At 33.0% G+C, this 23,895-nt stretch overlaps 1 protein-coding gene across 1 annotated transcript in view; it reads right to left on the bottom strand.

Annotated features, from left to right (window-relative positions):
* Positions 1-23,895, bottom strand: part of LOC149899801 (uncharacterized) — a 99,407-nt gene that overhangs the window by 13,646 nt on the left and 61,866 nt on the right. Inside the window, exon 2 of the mRNA XM_090113699.1 lies at positions 11,674-11,996. Within this exon, the coding sequence (XP_089969825.1) occupies positions 11,674-11,996 (323 nt within the window). The remainder of the gene's footprint in view (positions 1-11,673; positions 11,997-23,895) is intronic.

Raw genomic sequence — 23,895 nt, 5'->3', positions numbered from 1 at the left:
CTACTGGGTCAGAATCGTAAATTGCTTTGAATATTATTATTAGAACAACAAACATTACCAGTAGAATTTGTAAGAACATAAACAAACCTATCATTACGATACGATCTTTACTAGATACGCTCTTTTTAATAAAGTCCTTAAGAATGGACTCGACTTTTGTGTTCTTCATCTCTGTCTACTTTCGATTGCTCTTCGGCAATATTACCAACATTGTAATGATAACAGTTCAACTATGATGCAAATAAATCAAATACAACTTATACTCATCACGCTCAAAATTTATCGTACCATGTCACCAACCCTATTCCTAACACTTCTGCTCTAGCAAGCAATACCGTTGTGCACTTCCAAATTTTTCTAGCTTTTGTTTGATACACGTTTAAATACCGGAGGTACGCCGTAACGAGGCCCACTTCATTATCCGTCGCATATCCAGCCCGCGATTTCCATTTACCAAGCTCCCTCCCATATTTTACTTTTTGCATTATAATTTTTGTCCTTTTTTCTGATTCTAGCTCCTTTTTCCCAACGTCTCGGGTGATTGCTCCGTCGCTACAAGTGGGCATCTACAATGGGATGACATTTTCTTTTTACAGTATCTAGGACCCCAGGTTGGGGTGAGAAGGAATATTTAAATGAGCGAGGTATGGCTTTGATATTATAGATGTGTTTGAGCACTTCGGATTTTACATTTACGTCTTGTCAATGATGTGTTTTGTGATAGGTACTTTTTGTGAATATCGTAATACCTTGATATAAACTCATCTTGACAAGATGTTAATGGATCCATTGAATTTACTTGGTACTTCCTTCTTAAATTGATACTTGATAGAGATTCTTCTTTTAGAGTAGTTTTAATGATGTCGAGGAAATATATATTTTTGAAAAATGTTCTTAAACTTCTGTTTAACAAACTGATCCCAATCCATCCAATCAATTTATATACAAGCACATTTTCTAGGTAGCAGGTATTTTAAAAACTAGTTAATATATTTTAGACAGAAGGTTCATACACAATCACTACATAGTATAAAACAAAGTCGCTTTCTCTGTCCCTATGTCCCTTTGTATGCTTAAATCTTTAAAACTACGCAACAGATTTGGATGCGGTTTTTTTTAATAGATAGAGTGATTCAAGAGGAAGGTTTTGGTATACAATTTATTGGGTTTTAGACAAAGCGGGCGAAGCCGCGGGCGGTAAGCTAGTATGTTATAAGAGGAGAAAAATAGGCAATAACCAATTACTTACGTATGTTTTACAACAGTATACTTTAGTAGTTGCATACTAATTTAGCAGTAATAACGAAACGTTTTATCAAAATACGACATCGAACTGCTTAACACTACATTTTTTATTCTCCTCTCTTATATAGTCAATCCATCTCTACATAAGCAACTTTATATCATAACTACCTATCAATTAACAGAACGAATTTTTTCACATGAATACACGCTACTTACCAAGTAATAGCAGAACATCACAAAAGAAGTACCGAACTCAAACCCTGTATAAAATTCAAATCCTCAAATTACTTTTACATTGTGCTCAAGTAATCCACGTAAAAGACATTATAATGCAGCATCCATAACAGATCATCCCAGCAATTTACTTATGAATATTAACAACCCGAAATAAGGAATAGGGCGGGAAAAAAGGACACGCTTAACAAAAAGAAACCAACCCTCTAGTGATGCTTGAAAATACGAAAATACATTTTGACGGTTGACAAAACTGAAAAGTAATCTAAACCGCACTCCAGATTTTCTGCGCGTTTAATATTTGAGAGTGTCCTCGAATACGGTAGATTTATTTCGGATTTAAATTTATTATGTGCTTTTACGGATGTTTAAAATATATGTGAATTACGTAATTTATAAATGTAATGTCTACGAGTGTGCTCTCTACCTTATTTTTTTAAGGAATATAGTGGATTACATTGTAATTTCTTTTTAGAACATTCTTAATAATTATGTTACTACGCACATACCTATGAAAATTATAGCAGAAAATACTCTAATTACAAAATTTTCATTCTTCAAATATTTAGCCTTTGTCCTAATCCCTTTCTAGTGGAATAGTGTTGACCTATAACCTAAATAAACTATAACCTTTCGCCTTGATGCCTGCGCAAGTTATAACCTACTAAGCTCCCAAGCCGAAATTTCATATCTAACTTATACTGTAACTATAGTCTATAACTTATAGATTTCGTTACTAGCTCCACAATAACATTTCGCAATAGAAACTGCGTTTGATTCAAATCATAAATATCCCAGCCTCTCCCACCGAGTGGCCTAAAAATAGATTCGTTGATGCAATAATTACACGCTGTTCCCTTGTCCTAAATGAAATTGTAGTAGTTCTTAACTGAAATAGATCTATTGTTTACTTTTGGTTTTTTAGTTTTGTTCTAGTTGCTAATTCTCGTTTGGGAATTTCTTTAATCAGCGCTGCTCAGGCGTTAAAGCCCGACAGCACGGCTGAGTCTGACCCGATTGCCATGTTACTACTTAGTGTATGTTTTTTTTAGTACTTAATATAAGTAGTTGTTAAGTGTGTAAATGTGGCAATAAATATTTTTTCTTTCTTTCTTTCTTTCTTTCAGATTTGCGATTGTTGTGATTTTTAACAACATAGTGTTGTAATGATTAAAATGTCGTAAATTGTGTAACGCAAAATAATTATTAGTACTTTCATAAATGTTTATATAGCTTGACACTTTTAATTGTCATTTATAATACCACAAGAGCTTCAAAATTATCGGGTATTTTCCGATAGGTTCGTTGCAAACAAATGAAGGAGTCAAGTTTTTAGTCAAGGTTAAAAAATCACGAGCGCGAAGCGCGAGTGATTTTTCCTGAAAAACTTGACGACTTTATTTGTTTGCAGGGAACCTTGAGGGAAATGCCAGATAATTTTGAAGCTCGTGTGGTATTCGGGAGATTATTTTTCCGTCCCAAATGTCGGTCAATAATTTCACAATTGAATTGAACCTGTCAGTTTGACGTCAACGACCAGAGAAAATTTTCAAAAAATTATCAGTATAATACCATGTAGGTTGTACCACGTGACGTCGAATGGTGCAATTCTATTGGTCGATATTTGGGTCGGAAAAATAATCATTAAAATAAATATCACTTTTTTAATTGTTGAACTTTTTTATTTGAGACATTGTGAATAAATTAAAGAAAATTTATAAAGCAGTTTACTGTCGCAATAATTTAAAGACAAAATTATAAGTGTGACTATCCAGAACATTAAACAGAAATTTCTGGAACAACCAAAAGAAAACAAATAATTCGCTAAAGAATTTACACCGGCCCTTATATTTTATTACCTTAACGGAAATGAGTCATTCAAATCCTAAGCACCTACAATGAAATCCATCCAATAAGGCGTAAATCCATCTTCATCCCCTGCTATGTTTTGTGGCGCAATTAATTTCCTACTAAATACTAAAATAAATTTATTTCCAGCGTAAACCGAAGATCATTCTTCAAAGTCAATGGATATGTAAGTATGGAAGCGCTTTTTTTGCTTTTCTAGCTTATACTTTATCGTTAATTTCGATTTTAAATGAAATTGTACTGACGCGGACGTATTTATCTTATCATAGTATTTAAAAAATATACCTAAATGTAGAGCGCATCCTTTAACTATGTGTAATAAATTGGATTGCATCACAACTAAAAATAGTATAAACCTTTTTGTAAAAGTGACACAGATTTCCAGTTGCAGCATTAAAAGTAAACAGAAGTTGGCGACGCGCCAAAATGCGTACATCTGCGTGTGAATAAATTTTCTTATTACGAGTGCAAAGCGAATGCTAAGTGACAGCGATAATTGAGTAGGTCTACTTACACTTCCTCGTGTTAATAGTTAGCAAACAGTTTAACACAATATTGTCTTTACTTTATTTTATTGTTAACATTCTAATACGTATTATATCGGTATATTAATTATACCGATATAAACGTGTATTTTAGGGAAGTGGTTAAAATAAAAAAAAGCCCATTCCATAGTCTAATCTCATCAATAAAGAAAACACTCGTAGTAAAGTTTATTTGAACGTAAAACTGTGCGTATTGGAAAAGATTTAATTTCTGCTTCAGTCAGCGCTTTTTATTTTATTGTATTGTTACATTAACAATATAATTGCACCCTTATATTTTGTGCTTACTGCTTAGACATATTTGTTTTCTTACGCCTGACTGTTAGGAAAAGCAATCTTTACGATAGGAATTCTGTTGCTCTGCATTTGCACTAGGCGCATAGTATTTGTTTTTTTTATTATTGTACAATAGGGGAGCGCTTGCGCGCTTCTCTAAAATGTACCTGTTCACTCTCCTCTTGAAGACCTCCAAATTGTACTCGTCGGGGAACACAGATTCAGATTCAGTATTACTAAAATTTACTTTAAATCGCTATTGGGATTCTGAATCGTGGAATCTTTTATCAAAAGTATTGAACAGAAAAACCGTATTTGTAGGTTCAAAATTGAAACTAGCACATGTTAATCACAGCAGATGCACTCGTTAATGGTACATTAAACATGCATATGAAAAGTAAAAGTGTTGTTTCACACTTTATTCGGAGATGTTAATTGCTTTTTAGGCCAAAACACTATATTTATGGGTCGTAACTCATAATATTTGCGTATATTTTTAACTGATACAGCCATAAGATACAATGTTAGCACATAATATACAGGTTCATCGACACATAGGTATGAATCATATGCGCGCTAACAAAGGCCCGCACGTGCGGTATAAAAAATAACATTGCATATACCTATTTAAAATGTTGACAATTTGCACGTATGTTAGTGCGTAAATAATTATTCGAGATTCGTGATAGATTGATCTCATTTTTATTTATATTCGTAATTCCGTACGCATTTCGTATAATAGCTGTGTTTTACCTGAAAATAAAACACATATTAAATACTTACCTATATTTGAAGCTTACTTCATTGAGAAGGCACCTAGCTTTTTCCGCCTATTTTTCCCTCTCTTTCCGTTGTATATATGCTATCTCTCTCGCACACCTCTCCACCAGGTGGCGAGGCGCACGATAATGTCGGGCGCTGGATGTTTTTCATTGAGTCGAAATCCACAACAGGTGGACGTTAAGTGTAAGCTTCAAATATAGGTAAGTATTTAATATGTGTTTTATTTTCAGGTAAAACACAGCTATTAAACACTTGACCGTAATTTGAAGCTTACTTCATTGAGACCTGTTTGTTACCCACCTGGTGTACAATATATGGACGCCAATGTGAATTTGAATACATAAGTAATTACTTATTTCTTTATTTGAAAGAGTAAGGTGTGCAGATAGTATACCTACCAATAAATCACACAAATTTTTATATTATATAATATATTAACAATCCCAGATGAAAAGTTAATCAAATAAGAACCAAAAAGTTAATCATAATGATTAAAAGTATTAGAACTTATGAGATTGGTTCAAGCGTACCTTAGTTAACCTTTTGGGCTTGAAAAGTTAAAGTTACTACAATTTTCACTATCTTTAGCGTAAATCTGCGAAAGCGCCAGTAACGACTTTCAATTACGCATTTAGATGTTACTTACAAAATAAAGCAACAGCTGATCCCGACGAGGCAAAAATACCTCAAACTCAAACCTTTATTTATTCAATTAGAACTCTGTAGAAGCACAATTGAATCATCTTAACATAGAATTACCACCTGTCTCAACTCACACAGTTTTAACCCAACCTGCTACAAGCGGACAAGAAGAGAACTTGGTCCTTACTTTTGGGGTCAGAAATAAATTTAAAAGGTCACCCCTTGAATAAGGCAATAAAATATCAAAACAGGTAAACGGTTTTAATTATAATACAGATTTTTAACATCAAACCAAACCATGCGGTATCTATTAATGTTTAGAGCCAACGCCACCAATCATATTCTAAACATGGCTAGTACTTTCAGTACAATGCATGAATTATTTATTTAAAACTGATAGGTCATAAACTCTGTACTGGAAACAAATATACTGAACTTAAGAGACTAAAATGATAAGGAGCTTATCTGTGTCCCAAAACTGCAATTACTACAGCCAAGTACGTTACTTTTAATCAATTCGGTTTTAAGATATAATTATGATTTACATCAGAACTTAGGTATATACCGAAAGCCTCGGGACTACATAACGTGACTTATCTTCTTATATATAAAAATGAATCGCAAAATGTGTTGGTAAGCGCATAACTCGAGAACGGCTGAACCGATTTCGATAATTCTTTTATTATATTCCTTGAAGTACGAGGATGGTTTTTATGTAGAGAAAACGTAAGTACCACGAGCGAAGCCGGGGCGGACCGCTAGTTTATAATAATAGTGTTTGTGCACAACACTAGGCAGTCAACAGCTATATGAACGTCAGATAGGAAAAGAGCCAAATTTATCCAGTCAGTAACAAAGGATTTTAACTATAGTTACTTTATTCTAATTCAACCAACTACTACTAGCTACTCCGTATGTCTTTTGGATAGACGGAGGCAAATAGGATTTTTATTCCAACTATATCATTTGATATTTTGAAAATGTACTCCACATTTTCATACCGTCAGAGTCATTTTGCAGATTATAGTGGTGCAGCACTGAACACTGTCTATTAGGTGGCTGATGCTGCTGACCGGGCCTTCAGTTCCGCTTTCCAGAATACCTTCACCCTTCTAGGTGTTACTACTACTGAAATAGCGGTACTCTATCGCGTCGTTCAGGTCTCTAACTGACTAGGATTTCTCATATTATCGTAACAACCCTCGCTCGTTCTAACGAGGATAAATTATCGCCAAGGAATTCTGCTGCAGGATAATGGCAAGAGAGATTATAAGCTTAACTATGCATTATTATGTTAAGGAATATGGTGGGTTTTGAATACTATCGTCGTCTGAAAGTATCTCCTTTCGATTAACTGCATTAAGGATGCAGATCTGATCCCATCTTTGTTCTGTAGGAATGCTACGACAGTCTAAACGTTACACTGAACAAAGAAAATTGCCCTGAATATAGTCGGTTGTTCCAACATCCGTAATATGGCTAGCCTAAGGTTAGTTATCCCTTGATTGTAACTGCTACCAATGGAGGCATTGCTCTTGTGTTGTCCACAGTTGTGCGAGTGCAAAAATGGAGAACTGAGCTCGTGGGGAGCTATGTCGAATGAATCTGTGTTAAGATTATGACAGTATAGGACAGTTAGCTGTGGATGCGAAGACAGGACATTACTTTATTCATCCGTAAACACGCGAGGCAGCCACGGACAGCGATATAGCAAGAACTAAACTAGCAAAGTTTAGTTCGCTTACCAGACTTTGTCATGTTTTAAATGCAGTAGGTATATCCTCTGAATAGCATTGCATTTATGACTATTGATAAACTTAATTCACCCGTAAACACGAGAAGCAGGCACGGATAGCGATATAGCAAGAACTAAACCAGCAAAGTTTAGTTCGCTTACCAGACTTATATTTTAAAAGCCGTATAGCCTGTACATTTCATTTATTGCCCCCCCCCCCCTCAAAGCAAAGAAATGAGAAGTCATTTGGCAGAGCTTTCTCGTTAAGGGTAGGGGTTCCAAGTAATATCTAATAATAAGAGGCTTTTGTTTGGAAAGATTGACTTTCCGTTATTTATCCTCTATCCTATGTAACTCAACAGTCAGTATTCTCAGCATTCGTTGAGTACTTAAACGTTTTACGTTAATAGTTGTAGGTATATAACTTTATTATACAATATAATAATCCTGGTGGGATGACAAAAAACTTGTCTAACAAACGATTATCCTAATCCCTCAGCGATTTATTGTTTGAGCCCCGAAGAAAAATCTCATGGGTGCAATAATGAGGTCAAATGGGTTGAAAAACGAGTCAAATAAATTGCCTACAAGACCGGGCAACTAAAATAGGCCTATGAGAGGTCAACTATACGTAATCAATCGTCATTTGTTACATTCAATCGCTTTGCGATTAAAAAATCTCTTCCGATGTTTGTATATGAAAATTGGTCGGCTAGTGCCATTTAATTACGATACCAAACATACCGTTGACACAAGGCTTGGTGACAATCCTCGAAACCACCACCACAAATCATCTGCGAGATGATATTTGATCCGACTCGCCTTCCTTTGTTGTGATTAGGCTTTGCATTGGTAAATACAATTTGTTCAATTCCAATTTCCATAATTGGTAAACCAATGGTGGTTTCCTGATTCCTGAAGCGTAAACTTTTAGGATACGAAGTATCAATTTCATGCGCCCATTATTTGACGTATCTAACCTTTATTGTATTTATTAGGTCATTTACTATACTGCCCACTGTGAAGTAGATTTCAAAACCTTTTTCTACCTACCTTAGAAGAGTGAAGATCCGATACGGTCATATCCAAAACTTCTTTCGTGGGTCCTCGTTGACAAAAGCAAATATCTATGATCATTTTAATGATCAATCCTTTGTATATTTGCACCAATCGCCATTAAAGCCCCGCGAGGGCTGATATATATTTGCACCATTTCCCCGTGGGGACGGTTGTTATCAAAGCCCCGCGAAGGCTGATATATATTTGCACCATGTCTCCGTGAGGTACTGTTGTAATCAAAGCCCCGCGAGGGCTGATATATATTTGCACCATTTCTCCATGAGGGACGGTTGTAATCAAAGCCCCGCGAGGGCTGATATATATTCGCACCATCTTTTCCGTGAGGGACGATTGTAATCAAAGCCCCGCGAGGGCCGATATATTATTTGCACAATTTCCCTGCGAGCGACAGCTGCGCGAGGGATGTTTGTAACTAGAAATAAGTAGGGCCTGCCAAAAAATGCTTAAGAGACACCCTGCGAGGGTGAATTTGACCTGGCTAACCCCTGCGAGGAGTAGTGGCCACATTTATGTATTCTGCTTCGAGCAAGAATACACCTTAGTGCTAATATAAAAATAGCAGTAAATAATCATTTAAATAATATAGCAATTAACAAGGTCCTTTAACTTATTTTCCAATGTTAGCGACATTTAATAAATTCATAATTCAAATCAATTCACTAAATTTTAAAATGAACTTCGATTCATATTTATTTTTGTTCATGCAATCGATGTAACATTTAGTTGCTTTATATCCGTTAACATTCCTTACGAACGCAACCATACCGTCGTAGGACGTTATATTTAATTGCACAAAATAATCTCCACTCACCCGCAATTTTTTACTTTTTGTCAAGGTGTACAAGTTTATAATATTATTCTAAAACGTTAGAAGTGAATTGTAAATCCTTTGAAATAAGTGTATCTAAATCTAATTTATGATATCTCGATAATTATTATACGATAACCCTTTCAGCACAAGTTCAGTAAACCAAATTTAATTGTAAAATTTTGGTACTTACTCGTTTTAACAAAAAAGTTGCATCATTTGAACATAGGAAACGTAATTTTCAATCAAATTAGCCGTGTGTAATATGTCTATTTTCACATAAAAACGGATCAGAATAATACTCATAAAAGGACACGTATAGACTACGGATAGTTTTGAATGTGTGGAACATTCATGGTACGTATCTACTATACATGAGCGAATTCCATCATTATTCAGTTGAGCGGTAACTCCCGTACGATTTATAAAATAATATCACAACATGTTCTGACATGTCGTGACTTCTTGGAGCTGACTCATCTCGTTCGATAATTTTTAGTAATAAACTATGATAGGAATTCCGAACCGTTCCTAGCGATAACGACAATGTAATAAAGTCGTAGCAATGGATTGTATGCCTGTAAAGCTTTGAGTTGGCTCATATCCATACTAAGTATTAATTGTAATTTTTCCACGAAAAATTCACTTGTACCCTTGTAATAAAAACACATTATTAAAAATGAAATAAAATATTAAAAATATCTCGTATATACAAGAGAGGGTATTTGATATATCTAGTAATATCAAATAATCACAAAAGTAATATTAACGATTCGAGTAAAGCCGAACGGTAACACCGTTAAAATAGCTTTACTCACAGTATTAAAAATTCAAATATTAATTAGTACATATTGCATAATGAAATATTTGAAAAGAAAAGTTACTATTTCAAGTAAAATGTAACGGTTGTATCGTTAATTTTAAATATCTTTATTCATGCTATTAAGTATTTAAGCATATTGAAAAATAAACTATTGCTGAAGGATTCATTAAAAACCTCAGCATTTTAAATAAAGTCCAACGATTATACCGTTGACTTTAAAGATTTTTACTCATTTTTAAGTAAAATATTATTAGAATAGATGTAAAAATAACTCACAGTACCGATCCGACGGGATACACTTTTTAACACTTTTAGCACTTGCTTTAAGCAATACTTAATACTTAATAGCACCAAGGTTGTAGTCTTGTAGACAACCTTCTCGCGGCGGAAGCTAGACGCCAATGAAAAACATCCAGCGCCCGACATTATCGTGCGCCTCGCCACCTGGTGGAGAGGTGTGCGAGAGAGATAGCATATATACAACGGAAAGAGAGGGAAAAATAGGCGGAAAAAGCTAGGTGCCTTCTCAATGAAGTAAGCTTCAAATTACGGTCAAGTGTTTAATATCTATTATGAGCTGAGAACTTTGGTTCTAGCAAATGTTACATCTATTGATTTAAACAGAGCCCTGAATGAGTGACAATTTAGTAACACATACATAATGAAAACTAATTATTATAGCCTACCTTCACGCATTATCATTTCTTTATCTCAAACAGCTGACATTACATATTTAATTGAACTTATATGATAAATAACGAATTGACCCAGTGAATTTGTAATAATACTACACATTAAATAGTATACGTCATGTTACTTCATCTGTATGTTTTTTACGTATATTTTTTTTCTATATATATTAGAGAGTAGGTACGTCTTGTTATGAGAAAATAATTTATTGAAGTGAAACTTCTTTATCGGGGTTGGACAAAAATTTAGTGTTACATTTTTGCGTTACGCCGTACGCGTGACATTTTTGCGTTACGACGTACGCGTGACAATTTTGCGTTACGCCATACTCGTGACATTTTAAGGTCATAAAGAAGTTTCACTTCTTACGTGTGTACTCTAGTACACGCATACATTTTTTATTATTTAACATAGGTGAAATAAGGAATCAAAATGTTTATAGGATACGGACATACGGTAGGTACCGCGTATTAGCGTGAATGACGCGCAATCGTTACCTAATTAATTATTTGCTAGTAAAAAAGCCATTTTTTTTCACAGGAAAAACTGAATTAAACCTAGTGAGTCTGTAAGTTCAAACAAAGCTATACTATCATTAAAGTGTAGTAAGTTAAATCAATTAATTAAACAGAGCCCAACTGATACCATTTACCGATAAAGTCCCTAATAGGTAATTTCACATAATATTTTGACCTTATTTTGGTTAATATTTTCAAGTACGATTTTAAAAAGTTGCACCGTAGACCGTAGCATCCTAATAAGTATTTCAAATCTAGACTTATTTATATCTATGTCAAATTAGCCGTTTTTGTAACATAGGCACACATAGGTTATACATAATATAATAAATTAAAATTTAAAAATATAATTTACTCTGCCTATACTTTCGCACATACAAAATTAGTACCAATCTACCAGGAGTACATAAACACACAAGACTCACCACATCAGTGTCCATAATTCCGTCAGCCACGTCTGTCCCGCCCTTATCCCGCCAATGCTTCTCGCTCGTCAGAAAACTGAAGGAGGAATCCCGTCTAGGACTCAATAGTACTCCCGCTGGTGTCCTAGGGCTGCCATATCTGAATATTTCTATGTTTGTAGTTGAGAAGGGATCGTTCCCGCTGTCTGTTCTAGGGCTGACAAACACGTCGTCGTCAAGGTCCATGTCCAGTGGAAAGGTTAAAGGTGGTGATGATGCAGATAAACGGCAGAATGGAGGCGCTTGTGATGGACGCTCGATGTCAGACTCGGAGAAAGGGCGATCTGGGGATAGAAAAAAATATAAATTAATTGATTGAAATGTGAAATTTACAAATTACAGGTGATGTTATAAAAATATCCCTGAGAAATGTTTAAAGAAAGCATTTGAATAATATAAAACAGGATTCGTATGGTGTTTGTTTTTTTTATAATCTTTAAATTAATTAAATTCTGACACCGCACTCAACAAACAGAACTAACGAAGTCACGAATTGACATACAAAATCACGAATTAATTTAACAACTACCCCACTTTTTTCTACAACTAAAATGCAACGGCAGACACTTGAACTGGGTAAGCAAAAATAAATAAATAAACAGAAATGGACAAAAAGTATAATCAGAACCACAGAGATAAATGGGACATTAGCAACGTACAAGTATCGAGATTCGAAGCGACAGAACAAAGGACGAGCAATTTGTTATCAATGAGATCGATGATATGAGTACCAGGCGACCAGGATATCCAAAGAGGTTATAAGGAACAAAAATTATTAAAATCTTCGTCCGCAGACGAAACCCGTTTTGTCAAGGCGCACGTGCAGCGACCGGCCGCTGTGCGAGCGGGACGGGTGTACGTCCATAGTATGTCTCTCTCTAAAGTGCAACGTTCGTAATATAGTGGATGAGGTTGGATGAATAACCGCAACATCTAACTTGCATTACGTAAGGTGTCCGGTTCGGATTAGCTATTGTTTTCTATTCAAACTGGTTGGTTGTCTCCACTTTGACTTATTAATTTGATCATCGTTTAACAACTACTAAGTAGGCATTCATGTAACGTCAGAAAAGATGTTCATTTGGTACGATATGTTTTCATTCATTGATATTGAAACTACATAATGATACAATAACTGTGTGATTAAACTTTTTAGATGTATCGAGTATATAAAATATAACAAATCATGCAAATAATTGTGTTCAATCTAAAACTTAATATTTTATCATAATTCTGAACAGTCATAAACCTTTTGAAATCCTTTATGCGTTTTGCATGTAAACGTACTTATTGTAAGTATTATGCATGCATTAACCTAACAAGTATGTACTCGACTTTCCATTTAATAAATTTAATTTCAAGAGCTATGTAAATAAATTTAGACTATCCTCAATATTCTTTCGCAGCTTTTTTAACTGGACGCGTAACACAGGTGTTTTGTAGCTCTATAGCGTATATAGGATTTAGTTTATTTAAAATGTATACAGTTCTTTATTTATAGCTCCGTTTCATTATTTATTCAAAGTTCTTTTGGTAAGCTTTAGGTAAATAATAATTTCGTTATCATCTTTATAATACGAAGGGAACTACATTTTATAATAAAATAAATGTATTGAAGATTTTAATGTTATAATACGTTGCAGAATGTAAAATCGCATATTGATATTTATTAAAATTGTAGCCGTAATCTATTCAAGTGTAAACTTGTTTAAAATTAGATAAATTAATTACTAAAGCTTGCATCACATTTATAACATTTCGGCAATCATAAACCAACCAACATTCCGATACTATTTTTAGTAATAGGCATATAAAAACCAAAAGCTTGCGGAAAAGTTTAACCGAAGTAGGAAAAATAAGCAAGTCTTTGATACTCGAACATAAACAGTGAGGTGACTATTAAACGTGTTGTATCGATAAAATGGTTTATGAGCTATAAATCAAGTATCGATAGATGTTGCATCATTGGTCAGACAATGAAATGGCTACTAAACCTCATTTATTTGATTAATATCGTAATAGTATACTTCAAATAATTATTTTATTAGTTTATGTACTTTTAATTATCGTAGTAATGAGAGTAAAAGATACGTGTTAAAATAATATTTGAGAGTAATATAACTTTATAGTTTTAATGTCGATAATCGATATATCAAAAACCTTATTTCAACGATAATAATAATTCTCAACTCAAAATTACTTTTGTATGAAATGGTAGCTTAACCTTTCCTAATATTGTCAAGTTTCAAATGTTTTATGTTTTTCGCAAAATATTATACATATATAATTCGTCTATTTTCTACATTATTTTAATACACAAACAACAAGACAAATCAATTTAATTTAAAATATAAATCTAATATATTAAAATATAATATGTACCTATACTTGAAACATCATTGTCGTTATCGACCTTTAGGGTCACAGATAATTCAAAATTCCCATACATCAAGTTTATTCAACATGGTCAGTAAGAATTGACCACATACAAGATGATTGTCAACTATTTAATCCTATAAGTACCATTCATTTGATTCAGTGATTAATTGAATTATCACGAAAACAGTTGAATGTTTTATTCAGATTTTGATGGGTAAGCGAAACTGGTTTATATTTATAAGTTTAATTGAAACGTTAATACATTTTTGTGGCTACTGAGTACGTTTAAAATATTAAAAAATATACTTACTAAAATTTTTAAAGAAATTCCATTCAAACACGTGAAATTTTGTACATTTTGCATGGTGTTGTTTATTTTATATTATAAGACTGTTGTACAATAAAGAGTAAATTAATAAACATTTAGAAATTAAAGACTTTTTAACGGATTTTAAACGCGATTTATTCATTATATATACTATTCAGTCTCCCGTGACCACGCTCGCTGTAAAGTGTTCGAAACGTCGGGAAAATTATATATAATGAATAAATCGCGTTTAAAATCCGTTAAAAAGTCTTTAATTTCTAAATGTATAATTTATACTCGCGTAAAATCAAACAATAGAAAATACTAAATTAATAAACAATAAATAAATGGTACTTGTTATCATTTCAATCTAGAAAACATTGCAAGTATAAGACCTATTTCAGGATACCTTACAATATTTGCACTTTTCTTATAATATATTCAAAACATAATCGCACATAACAGCCAATTAACAGAACCATAAAACAAGCCGAAACATTTGCAAACTTTGTTACGAAGCCTATCTTCAAGCATCTAACAAGGATTTTAACTACACACATTAAACATTCACATTACCTTCCATACCCGTACTATATGCAAACATATTTCAAATTCAAGTAAGATATTTAAATGGATTATAAGCGATAGGTACTAATTATAATACCTGAAAACAATTTGATCAGACGCCATCAGGCACAGTTAGGCGTTTAAAGGCGATTATGCACTTAACGACAATTATCTTGATGCCAGTGAAGATTGGCTTTATAAATAGATTCGATGGAACAAGCCATGAGAAAGTTAGAGGCTGAGCTCTAAAAGATGATAATCTAGGAACTGTTTGGAAAAACTATTTTAATCGGTTCTTAATATCCTGCGATCAGTAGAACGGATTTAAAAGTTGTAAATAGTAAACGGCGGTAAAATGTGGTAATGATGATTCAAAAGTGCTTCTAAAAGAAGTCTCATCGAATAAATCAATGTTTGAGTTTTAGTTTAAAGTTTAAACATTCACAATTATAATAGCAGTATGATAATTTCCATTGATAGCCTGAAAGGTTACAATTACAAGAATATGTACAATTAACTAGAGCTTTCATTTTCAAATTAATTATAGACGTTCTAACTTACATATTTTTAAGGATACTATTTCATAATAATTATGTACCAATTGGAAGCCTATTACCTCAACAATTCCATCAATCAAAATGTATCAAAAATAATAATTAAAACTTGAATGCTTAAATCTTAGTAAAATTAAGATAACTCACAAAAACAGCAATCCAGTATTCGAATTTACTATTAAGCAACAGACCGTTTAAATAAAACGATACATTATTACACTTAATTGTTAATCCAATTATTATGGTATAGTAAATCATAGGGCTATTAAATATAATCAAACTATCATCTTCAACGGAGATACTTATTTAATAATAATATTATATTAGAGATTTTTCTATCTCGGTAGCCGTGTTCTTTAAACGAGTTGAATTGCCTATATCATAAATAAGCTTTTTATATTTTTGTTATTTGATCTGAGCTTCTTTAGAACTTAAGATATCGAATTATTCAACAATAAAAACTAAGGTATCTAAATTATAAAACTTAAAATAAGGATCTCACAAAATGTGACAATTTTTTAAACAAAAAACAAGCAAAAAACACACAAAGAAATTGTTCGTCCTGTTTTAAAAATTATTGTCTATTTCTCAGGTTGACCATTTCCACAAACCATCATTATGATATGCAAAAAAAAATTAACTATATTTTTTAACACTTTATTCTAAATTGCATTTGCACATTAAATTTTCTCCCACACTGTCTAAACTTTGGTACTTTTACCATTCCTTACACAAGACTATAACACTCTAGCGATGCTAATTGCACTTGCACTGTCATTTATTTAACTTCACAATTTTGACAGATATAAACATTCATAACTTACGTTTACTCCGTGGTTTACTCGCTTTGTCTGTAACCCGTGTACATCATTATTCATACGCTAGCAACTACAATTAATAAGTTAAACTTCATAAGCATTTGCATACAATGTGCGATGACAGTGACGGCTTGACGCAGCTATGTTCTGTCAGCTTCTTATTGGATGTTTTTGTATTAGTTTAATAGGTTATTTAATGTTTATCAGGCATGCTGGATGTTATGAATATTTAGGGTGGTTCTTCAACCATTTTTTCTTTATAAGTACATACTTGTAAGAGCACATTTGTAACATCTTATAATGTAACTGTATTTATATTAGGTTATGAAAACATGTGATTAACATTATACATTTTTTGGACATTTACACATACATTTAGGAAAGCATATTATTTTGTAATAGATATCAAAAATAAGCGCAGTAGGAACTAACAAAAATATTGATTCTAATAGGGATGTAACGATACATGATTTTGCCGATACGATACCGATACCGATATTTGTAGTAATGTATCGGCGATACCGATACCGATACCGATATCGATGGCTTGGTAGAAAAATAAATAGTGAATTATGCATAAAAAGTTACCAACCTTTAACAGAGACAACTGTTAATCGTATTCTTTTAAATAAAAATGCCAAAGCAAAAAACAACAAAACCATTTATTTTAGTAGGTATTATTATTTTACGAAGTCAGTTAAACTTTAAGTAATACACATACAATCAGTACCTAATAAAAGTTTACTATTCTGCCGTCCTTTAACTAGAAAGCCGTTAAGCCCACGAAGTGAGTTTCGAGTAAATGGCAAAAAACACGGAAATCGTTATTTCTTAAAAATTATGACACTTACAATAATTATTGTGAGATACATCGATCGACATTTAATTATATTATATCTAAATATTAGTTTTTACCCAGAAACTGTTATAATTTATTTTTAAATTCACTTTTTCTCGTTTAGTTCAGCACTAGATTTCCACCCGCGGCTTCGCCCGCGTTTGCAAAGGAAAACCCGCATAGTTCCCGTTCCCGTGGGATTTCCGGGATAAAAACTATCCTATGTGTTAATCCAAGTTACCCTCTATATGTGTGCTAAATTTCATTGTAATCGGTTCAGTAGTTTTTACGTGAAAGAGTAACAAACATCCATACATCCATACATCCATACATCCTTACAAACTTTCGCCTTTATAATATATATTAGAATATTAGAATATTAGATTAGAAATATTAGAAATATTAGAATATTAGATATTAGATATTAGATATAATCTGAAAATTTTAACTATTTACTGGACAAGACGGCCGTTCACATACCATAGCGACTTTTTAGCTAAGTAATTTAGTATTTTTATTTTCATTTTGTGATTTTTTTTTATTTGTTAATAAAATGCTTACCTAAAACGTCGTTAAGCTACTATAACTACTTTTAAGCTATGACTTTCGTTTTAATTTAAATTTCAAAAACTTTATAAGGGCTTTTGGATGCTTTTGTACTATGATTCTATATAGTTGTACTAAATTTTAATCTTACTAATGTTAAAAATTTGCTGCTTTGCTCTCGGGAATTACATCCTCTAGGTCAACCAATGGAAAGGAAAAGGATCAAAAGCTTTTAGGTTTAAGTATTAAGGATTTAAACACTATCTAAATTAATGGTTTTAGCGTCTTATTGTGAGTAACAAGTATTTTAAACTCTTTTACTAAATGACTCTTTTAAGTTTTCGATAAAATTAACCTTTATTTCTCGTCATGTTCACGTTTATTTCATTACAGTGGCTCATTAATGGGTTAAGATTGAGATAAATCTTCTCGCTTTTCTTTTTTGGAACCATATATTCATTTAGAATTGCAATTTTAACGTTATTTTATAAATATTCTTCTGCGAAGCCATCATACGAGTCACGGATATTGAGTACATATAGAACCACAAACAATGTAAACATAAATCGTTTCCTGAAAAAAAAATTAAGACTTGTGCACATGGTTTTTGAAAAAATACACCCTGGTTTCAATAGGGCTTCAAGCTCTTACATGTGGGATGCTCTTAATAAATAATGTAGAACCGCTTATCAAATGATTAGAAGACTCTTTCATCCACATTCAGAAAATATAATATACCAGAATATGTGGAAAATAGCAGGAGGTAGAAAACTTTTTATTTGCTACAATGTAAAAAGTACAAATCTTAATAATCTAATACATATAAAGATAAGAAAAAATAGCAATAGTTGCAAAATGGACTCCCCGTCAGCGGGTCAAAGGTCTCCTAACAATTTTTGTATCACCATCTCTAGTACATTGCTTGACAGTCGATTACTAATTCCACCCAAGGGGTAAATTACATAATATAACATTATTTTGAACATTAGGTACAGCGCGTTACAATAATTAATAAATAGTTTTAAAAATTAAATAGTACAGACTGTCTTTCTTCTCTTTCTCGGTTACAGTGAAGTACGATTGAAAGTTCGCACTGTCGTAACCATTACCTACCAAATTTTCGTAACTTTGACTTGTTATATTTTCCGTAATTTAGCTGCTAGATTGTTTAAAACTTAGTAAACCTGATCAGAAACAATACGTCTTGTAAAAGAAAATCAAAAACAATCGGTACTCTGCTTGGGAGCGACATTATTTCATCATCACTCTCATCCCCAAAACTGATGCATCACCAGAATCGGATAACTGCCTTTTAGCTAAAAAATGAGGGTTAGCTGCTTTGTAGCTAAGCAAAAAAGTGTTATTAGAATTTTTCCTAAATAAAATTACTTAACTAAAAAAGCGTTAAGGGCGAGTAACTGCAAATAAGTTAAGGATTTCCATTGGAATCGTTATATGAAAGCATATCATAAAGCAGTTATAGTCCTTTTGCGTCCCTATAGTCAAGTATAATCTGATAACGTACTTTTAGTCAAGTAAAAAGCTAAAAAATAATTATTAAATCTGGCGGTTAAGGTACTTTAAAGGAAATTTAGCGAAGTAGTGTTGGTTAGACGCTTTCAAGTTATGGAATCGCTGAAAATTGTGTTACTTAACGGCTTACAATATTTTCATATAATTATAACTATTAATGATTCTTAGACAGAAAGATAGAGAATTCTGAAGTCTATCACCCTACATTTAAAACTGAAAATTGATTTGATTCATTTGAGGGTTAACGGCTTTTTAGTTAAAGGACGGCAGTATTGGTAGAGTTTTTTCAGAAAACAAAGTGCGCACGCGCGGGCGGCCTCCCGCATCGTTCATTGGGCGCGGATTTTTTGAATTATTTGATATCAAAAAAATTGGTTGTTTGTAAAGTAGGTTTACGATCGAGATGTTTACGTGATAACATAATGCAGTGGCAGCGCTCGAGATGAAACGGGAGATCGGTCCGTCTCTCTCTCGTTATACCTGCGATCGCGCTCGTGAGGTTTTGGTGTGACACAAGTTTATGAACATGTCACCCGACTAAAACGATTTTAAAAACGTTATCACGTTAAAAATTAAAAAAATTCAAAATTATTTATTTCTTTCCTTTACATAAACAAATTTGTGATTGGAACACTCCTAGTAAGCAAATAAAATGCTTGTGTCAGGAGGTTCCGCTCTTCCTTAACACTATTACAGAAACAGAAATAAAACAATATGAATGAATACAATGCAAAAACATAAAAGAAAAGAAAGAATTTAATAAAAAAATATCGGTATCGGCTGATTTATTATCGGCGATACCGATATATCGGCTTGCCGATATATCGGCCGATATATCGGTATCTGTATCGGTATCGTTACATCCCTAGATTCTAACATTAGATTAAATATTCTGCGACTGAAACAGTCTACATTGTAACACTTGATGACACAACAAAAGAAAAATCCAATGCCAACTGATAAGGCATTATCATTGCATTTTAAGTAAACAATGTTTTCTATACTGCGGTAACAAAAACTGTAAATCATCGTCGTTACAAATTGGTAAGCGACGTAAACAAATTTAAGTCCAACCAACAGAATGGCGAGTTTTGTTCCTTTTGTCAATACGTTCGACGTGAAGAAATACAATGATTCATTGAAAACAAAACCAGCCATCTTATCTGCAGCTACTGCGCTACGCGGGACCGGCTTTCTTATGGAAATATGGTAATCATTTGGAAAGCATTAGTTCGTTTGTGACACGTGACATAGCACGAAATATGACCGTGATAAACGTATGCATGGAGTTTTATACAAAAAGTGTTTAGGTAGTTGCTCTTCTGGTTTTTAACGTTCAAAAATTATGGTAGGGATTCTGTAAAAGACCACTCATTATTGTATTCCTTTGGACATTAGTGAATACCATTTCTTGATTTGATGACAATGCAAAATAGAAACTACCTTCACCTATTTCTGCGCTGCTGGTACGTTACGTTTTTATTGTAAGTCCAATAATAATTATTGTAAATTGACTGCGTGGAAAATGGGCATAGTAAATAAACACGTTCAATATCCAAATAACATTAAAATCGTAAATTATAATTGAATTACCATTTATGGTGTTAGTTTCAATAATATTCGATACGACTGTATTACGCCAATGTACCTCATATAATTTCGAAACGTTGGGTACTTACCTACGTTAAGATCTCGATCTTATCGTACTAGTTTCTGATTTTGAATTTAGTAGGATTGATATTTGACTTATATTATAAATGTGGAAGATTATGATTGTGTGCATGAATGTAAAATAATCCTAAACAATTTTAGTATAAAAACATTCTTTCATTTTCGATATAGAGTTAGTACCTCTGGTATCGTAGTGGTAGTTTAGTATCGCTAAGAACAATATTTTTCAACAAAATTTATTTTGCCCCGTGGAATAGTTTCGATGGAATTAAGTTCATATTAATGTGATAAAGATTTACAAGACTCTTTGATTCACTTCCTTATTCAGGATTGAGTAAGGAGTAAGTTTTCTATAGGATAGATGCTACTATGGCTTACCATCCTTAGTTTCGTGACATGTCTTGATCCAGCGGCCAGCCCGTATTCAAGAAATATTGCTTGCGGGAACCCGCTTTTGGGCTCTCAATTTTAGGTTATTTTATTGGCATTTAAATATTTTCGGCCCGTATCGAAACACCAATTCCAGAAGCCGTGGTTTCTGACCTCAGATTTATGGGCTTTTTTATACGAATTTAAGTGGCCGTTTTGGTATGTTTCATATTTTATGAGCGTTAATCATATGTGTTACAATTTGGGTGTGTGGCTTTTTATATGAATTCAGGATTAAGTTTTAAAATTTATTACAACGCCGTCTAGTAGTAAAAATTGTGGACGATAGACTAAGGTAAACGGTAAAAAATGTATAAAAAATAAACATATAGAAGAACTCAAAATATCATGATGCTATTAATTCTTGTACCAGATGCGCTTTGAAAGCTAAACAAACTTTTCTGTTGTATATTACATTTTCACAGCAAAACTACGTATATACTTAATATACCTAGGTAGTTATAATATAGGCTAACCGCTAAAACATTTTCTATCCATATTTCCCTAAACCCTAAACCCTATCCATATTTCGCCAAGTCAACAAAATAAACAATCGACTGCACGTCATATCACAGAACAAGTCGAGGCCAGTGACCCAAAATAAGAATAAGATGATATTTTATTTTCAAGATACGAGTACTATCGTGGCATAAATTAAAGGGTTTATATTTTCTCTCTTTCTCGTACCACGTGTTTTGGTGGGACTTAGCGAGGCTGTACGGTGCGCAAATAATATTTAAATATCTAATATTTAAAAATTTTATTTGTATGATTGTATGTACTCACATTAGTTCTTTTCGTTTGTAAATCTGATAGTAATTACAGCCAAGGGTCAGCGGGGCATGAAGGGTCTAGCCGTGTAGCTTATATTTTATGAAACTGTAGATATACATTTTTCATAACCGTTGTAAGTAGAATACCTACATAATGAATGCAAAAAATTTAACAGTGTCCAACGATTTCCAAAATTTTTATGTTTAAAAATCACAATTACTTAATTGCCATATTATTATAATACTACATTCAATGAAAATAGGAACATGCTTCATTTTACTCCACACCATGCTTGTAACATTATGTTTATAAACATGAGGAACATAATATTATATTAAAACAAATAACAGTATAAAGATCACTCACCACGTCTAAGATAAAGGATATCATTATAGCAAGCATTTTCACTCAATATCAGCACATAAAATGATTTTATGCATTAGATTATATCTAGCACATATTCATAAATGTCCTGATCACAATAACTATGTTATTTATGTGCTGTCCGTAGTAGAATAGCCCTACAAGAAATCATTAGTACCAGTAATATTTATAACTGCATAAATCTGTCGCAAAATATATGCGTAAAGTTTTTTATTGCGATGTCTGTGTTTTGGTTAAGAGTGATCTGTAGCATATTTTTTAACCGACTTCAAAAAAAGGAGGAGGTTATCAATTCGGCCGGTATGTTTTTACATTAAACAAAAGAATGTGAAACTATGATAACGTGAAATATGTCAAATTAAAGTTATTCACGAGCTCGTTTCGTTTATTATTTTAACGTGAAATAAAAAAAAAACATGTACATATTTGAATGATATTGCTCAATGAATAGCATACGATAAGATTAAATTTGTAGCAAGAGCCGATGCCTTCACTCGAATGTAACGGACTTTAAAATAGCCTATGCGCTATCATGCTATAGCCTATGTGACTATGTCTTCAAATTAAATCTTTATCAAATAAATTATCAAGACATACTCGTCTTGAATTGACTTGAGACATGATCTAACCGCATAAAATTATACATGATACTAGCGGTCCACCCCGGCTTCGCCCGTGGTACATATGAAAAATAGATGTTGGCCGATTCTCAGACTTACCCGATATGCACAGAAAATTTCATGAGAATCGTTCCACCCGTTTCGGAGGAGTATGCAGACTAACATTGTGACACGAGAATTTTATATATAAGACTAGCGGTCCGCCCCGGCTTCGCCCGTGGTACATGTGAAAAATAGATGTTGGCCGATTCTCAGACTTACCCGATATGCACAGAAAATTTCATGAGAATCGGTCCACCCGTTTCGGAGGAGTATGCAGACTAACATTGTGACACTCGATTTTATATATAAGATTATTACGATAGATCGAACATAGTAACCGTAATCCAACTTTAGTTATTAAGTAGATTATTTCGCAATAATTCCAAATATTAAATCACACGATATAAATAGGATTAGATCTATTTTGTAACCAGTACACAATATCACGATGATTACCGTTCGGTATAGTATAAACTCGCTTGCTACTGGTTTTACGTTATGCGTCTGTGTGGGTGTATCACTGTGTGTGTACTGATAATGTGTGTGTGTGTGTGACCAACAGATTACGCACAAGATTGTAATGATTATTCTTTGGCATTGCATGTGAATAATTGTGTACGATGCTTTTGTAAGCTCTTAGAATAAAATCAATGGATTGATTCTTTGATTTCGTATTCGGTTTAAAAATTAAAGTACCTTCCTACCTACTTATTTGTAAAAT

Source organism: Colias eurytheme, chromosome 20 (assembly GCF_061535395.1).
Source record: "Colias eurytheme isolate Ceu_HAF_F1 chromosome 20, ilColEury1 Martin Lab GWU primary, whole genome shotgun sequence".
Taxonomy (NCBI): Eukaryota; Metazoa; Arthropoda; class Insecta; order Lepidoptera; family Pieridae; genus Colias; species Colias eurytheme.
The sequence above is the reverse complement of the archived record's forward strand: the minus strand, read 5'-3'. Positions and strand labels throughout refer to the sequence as shown.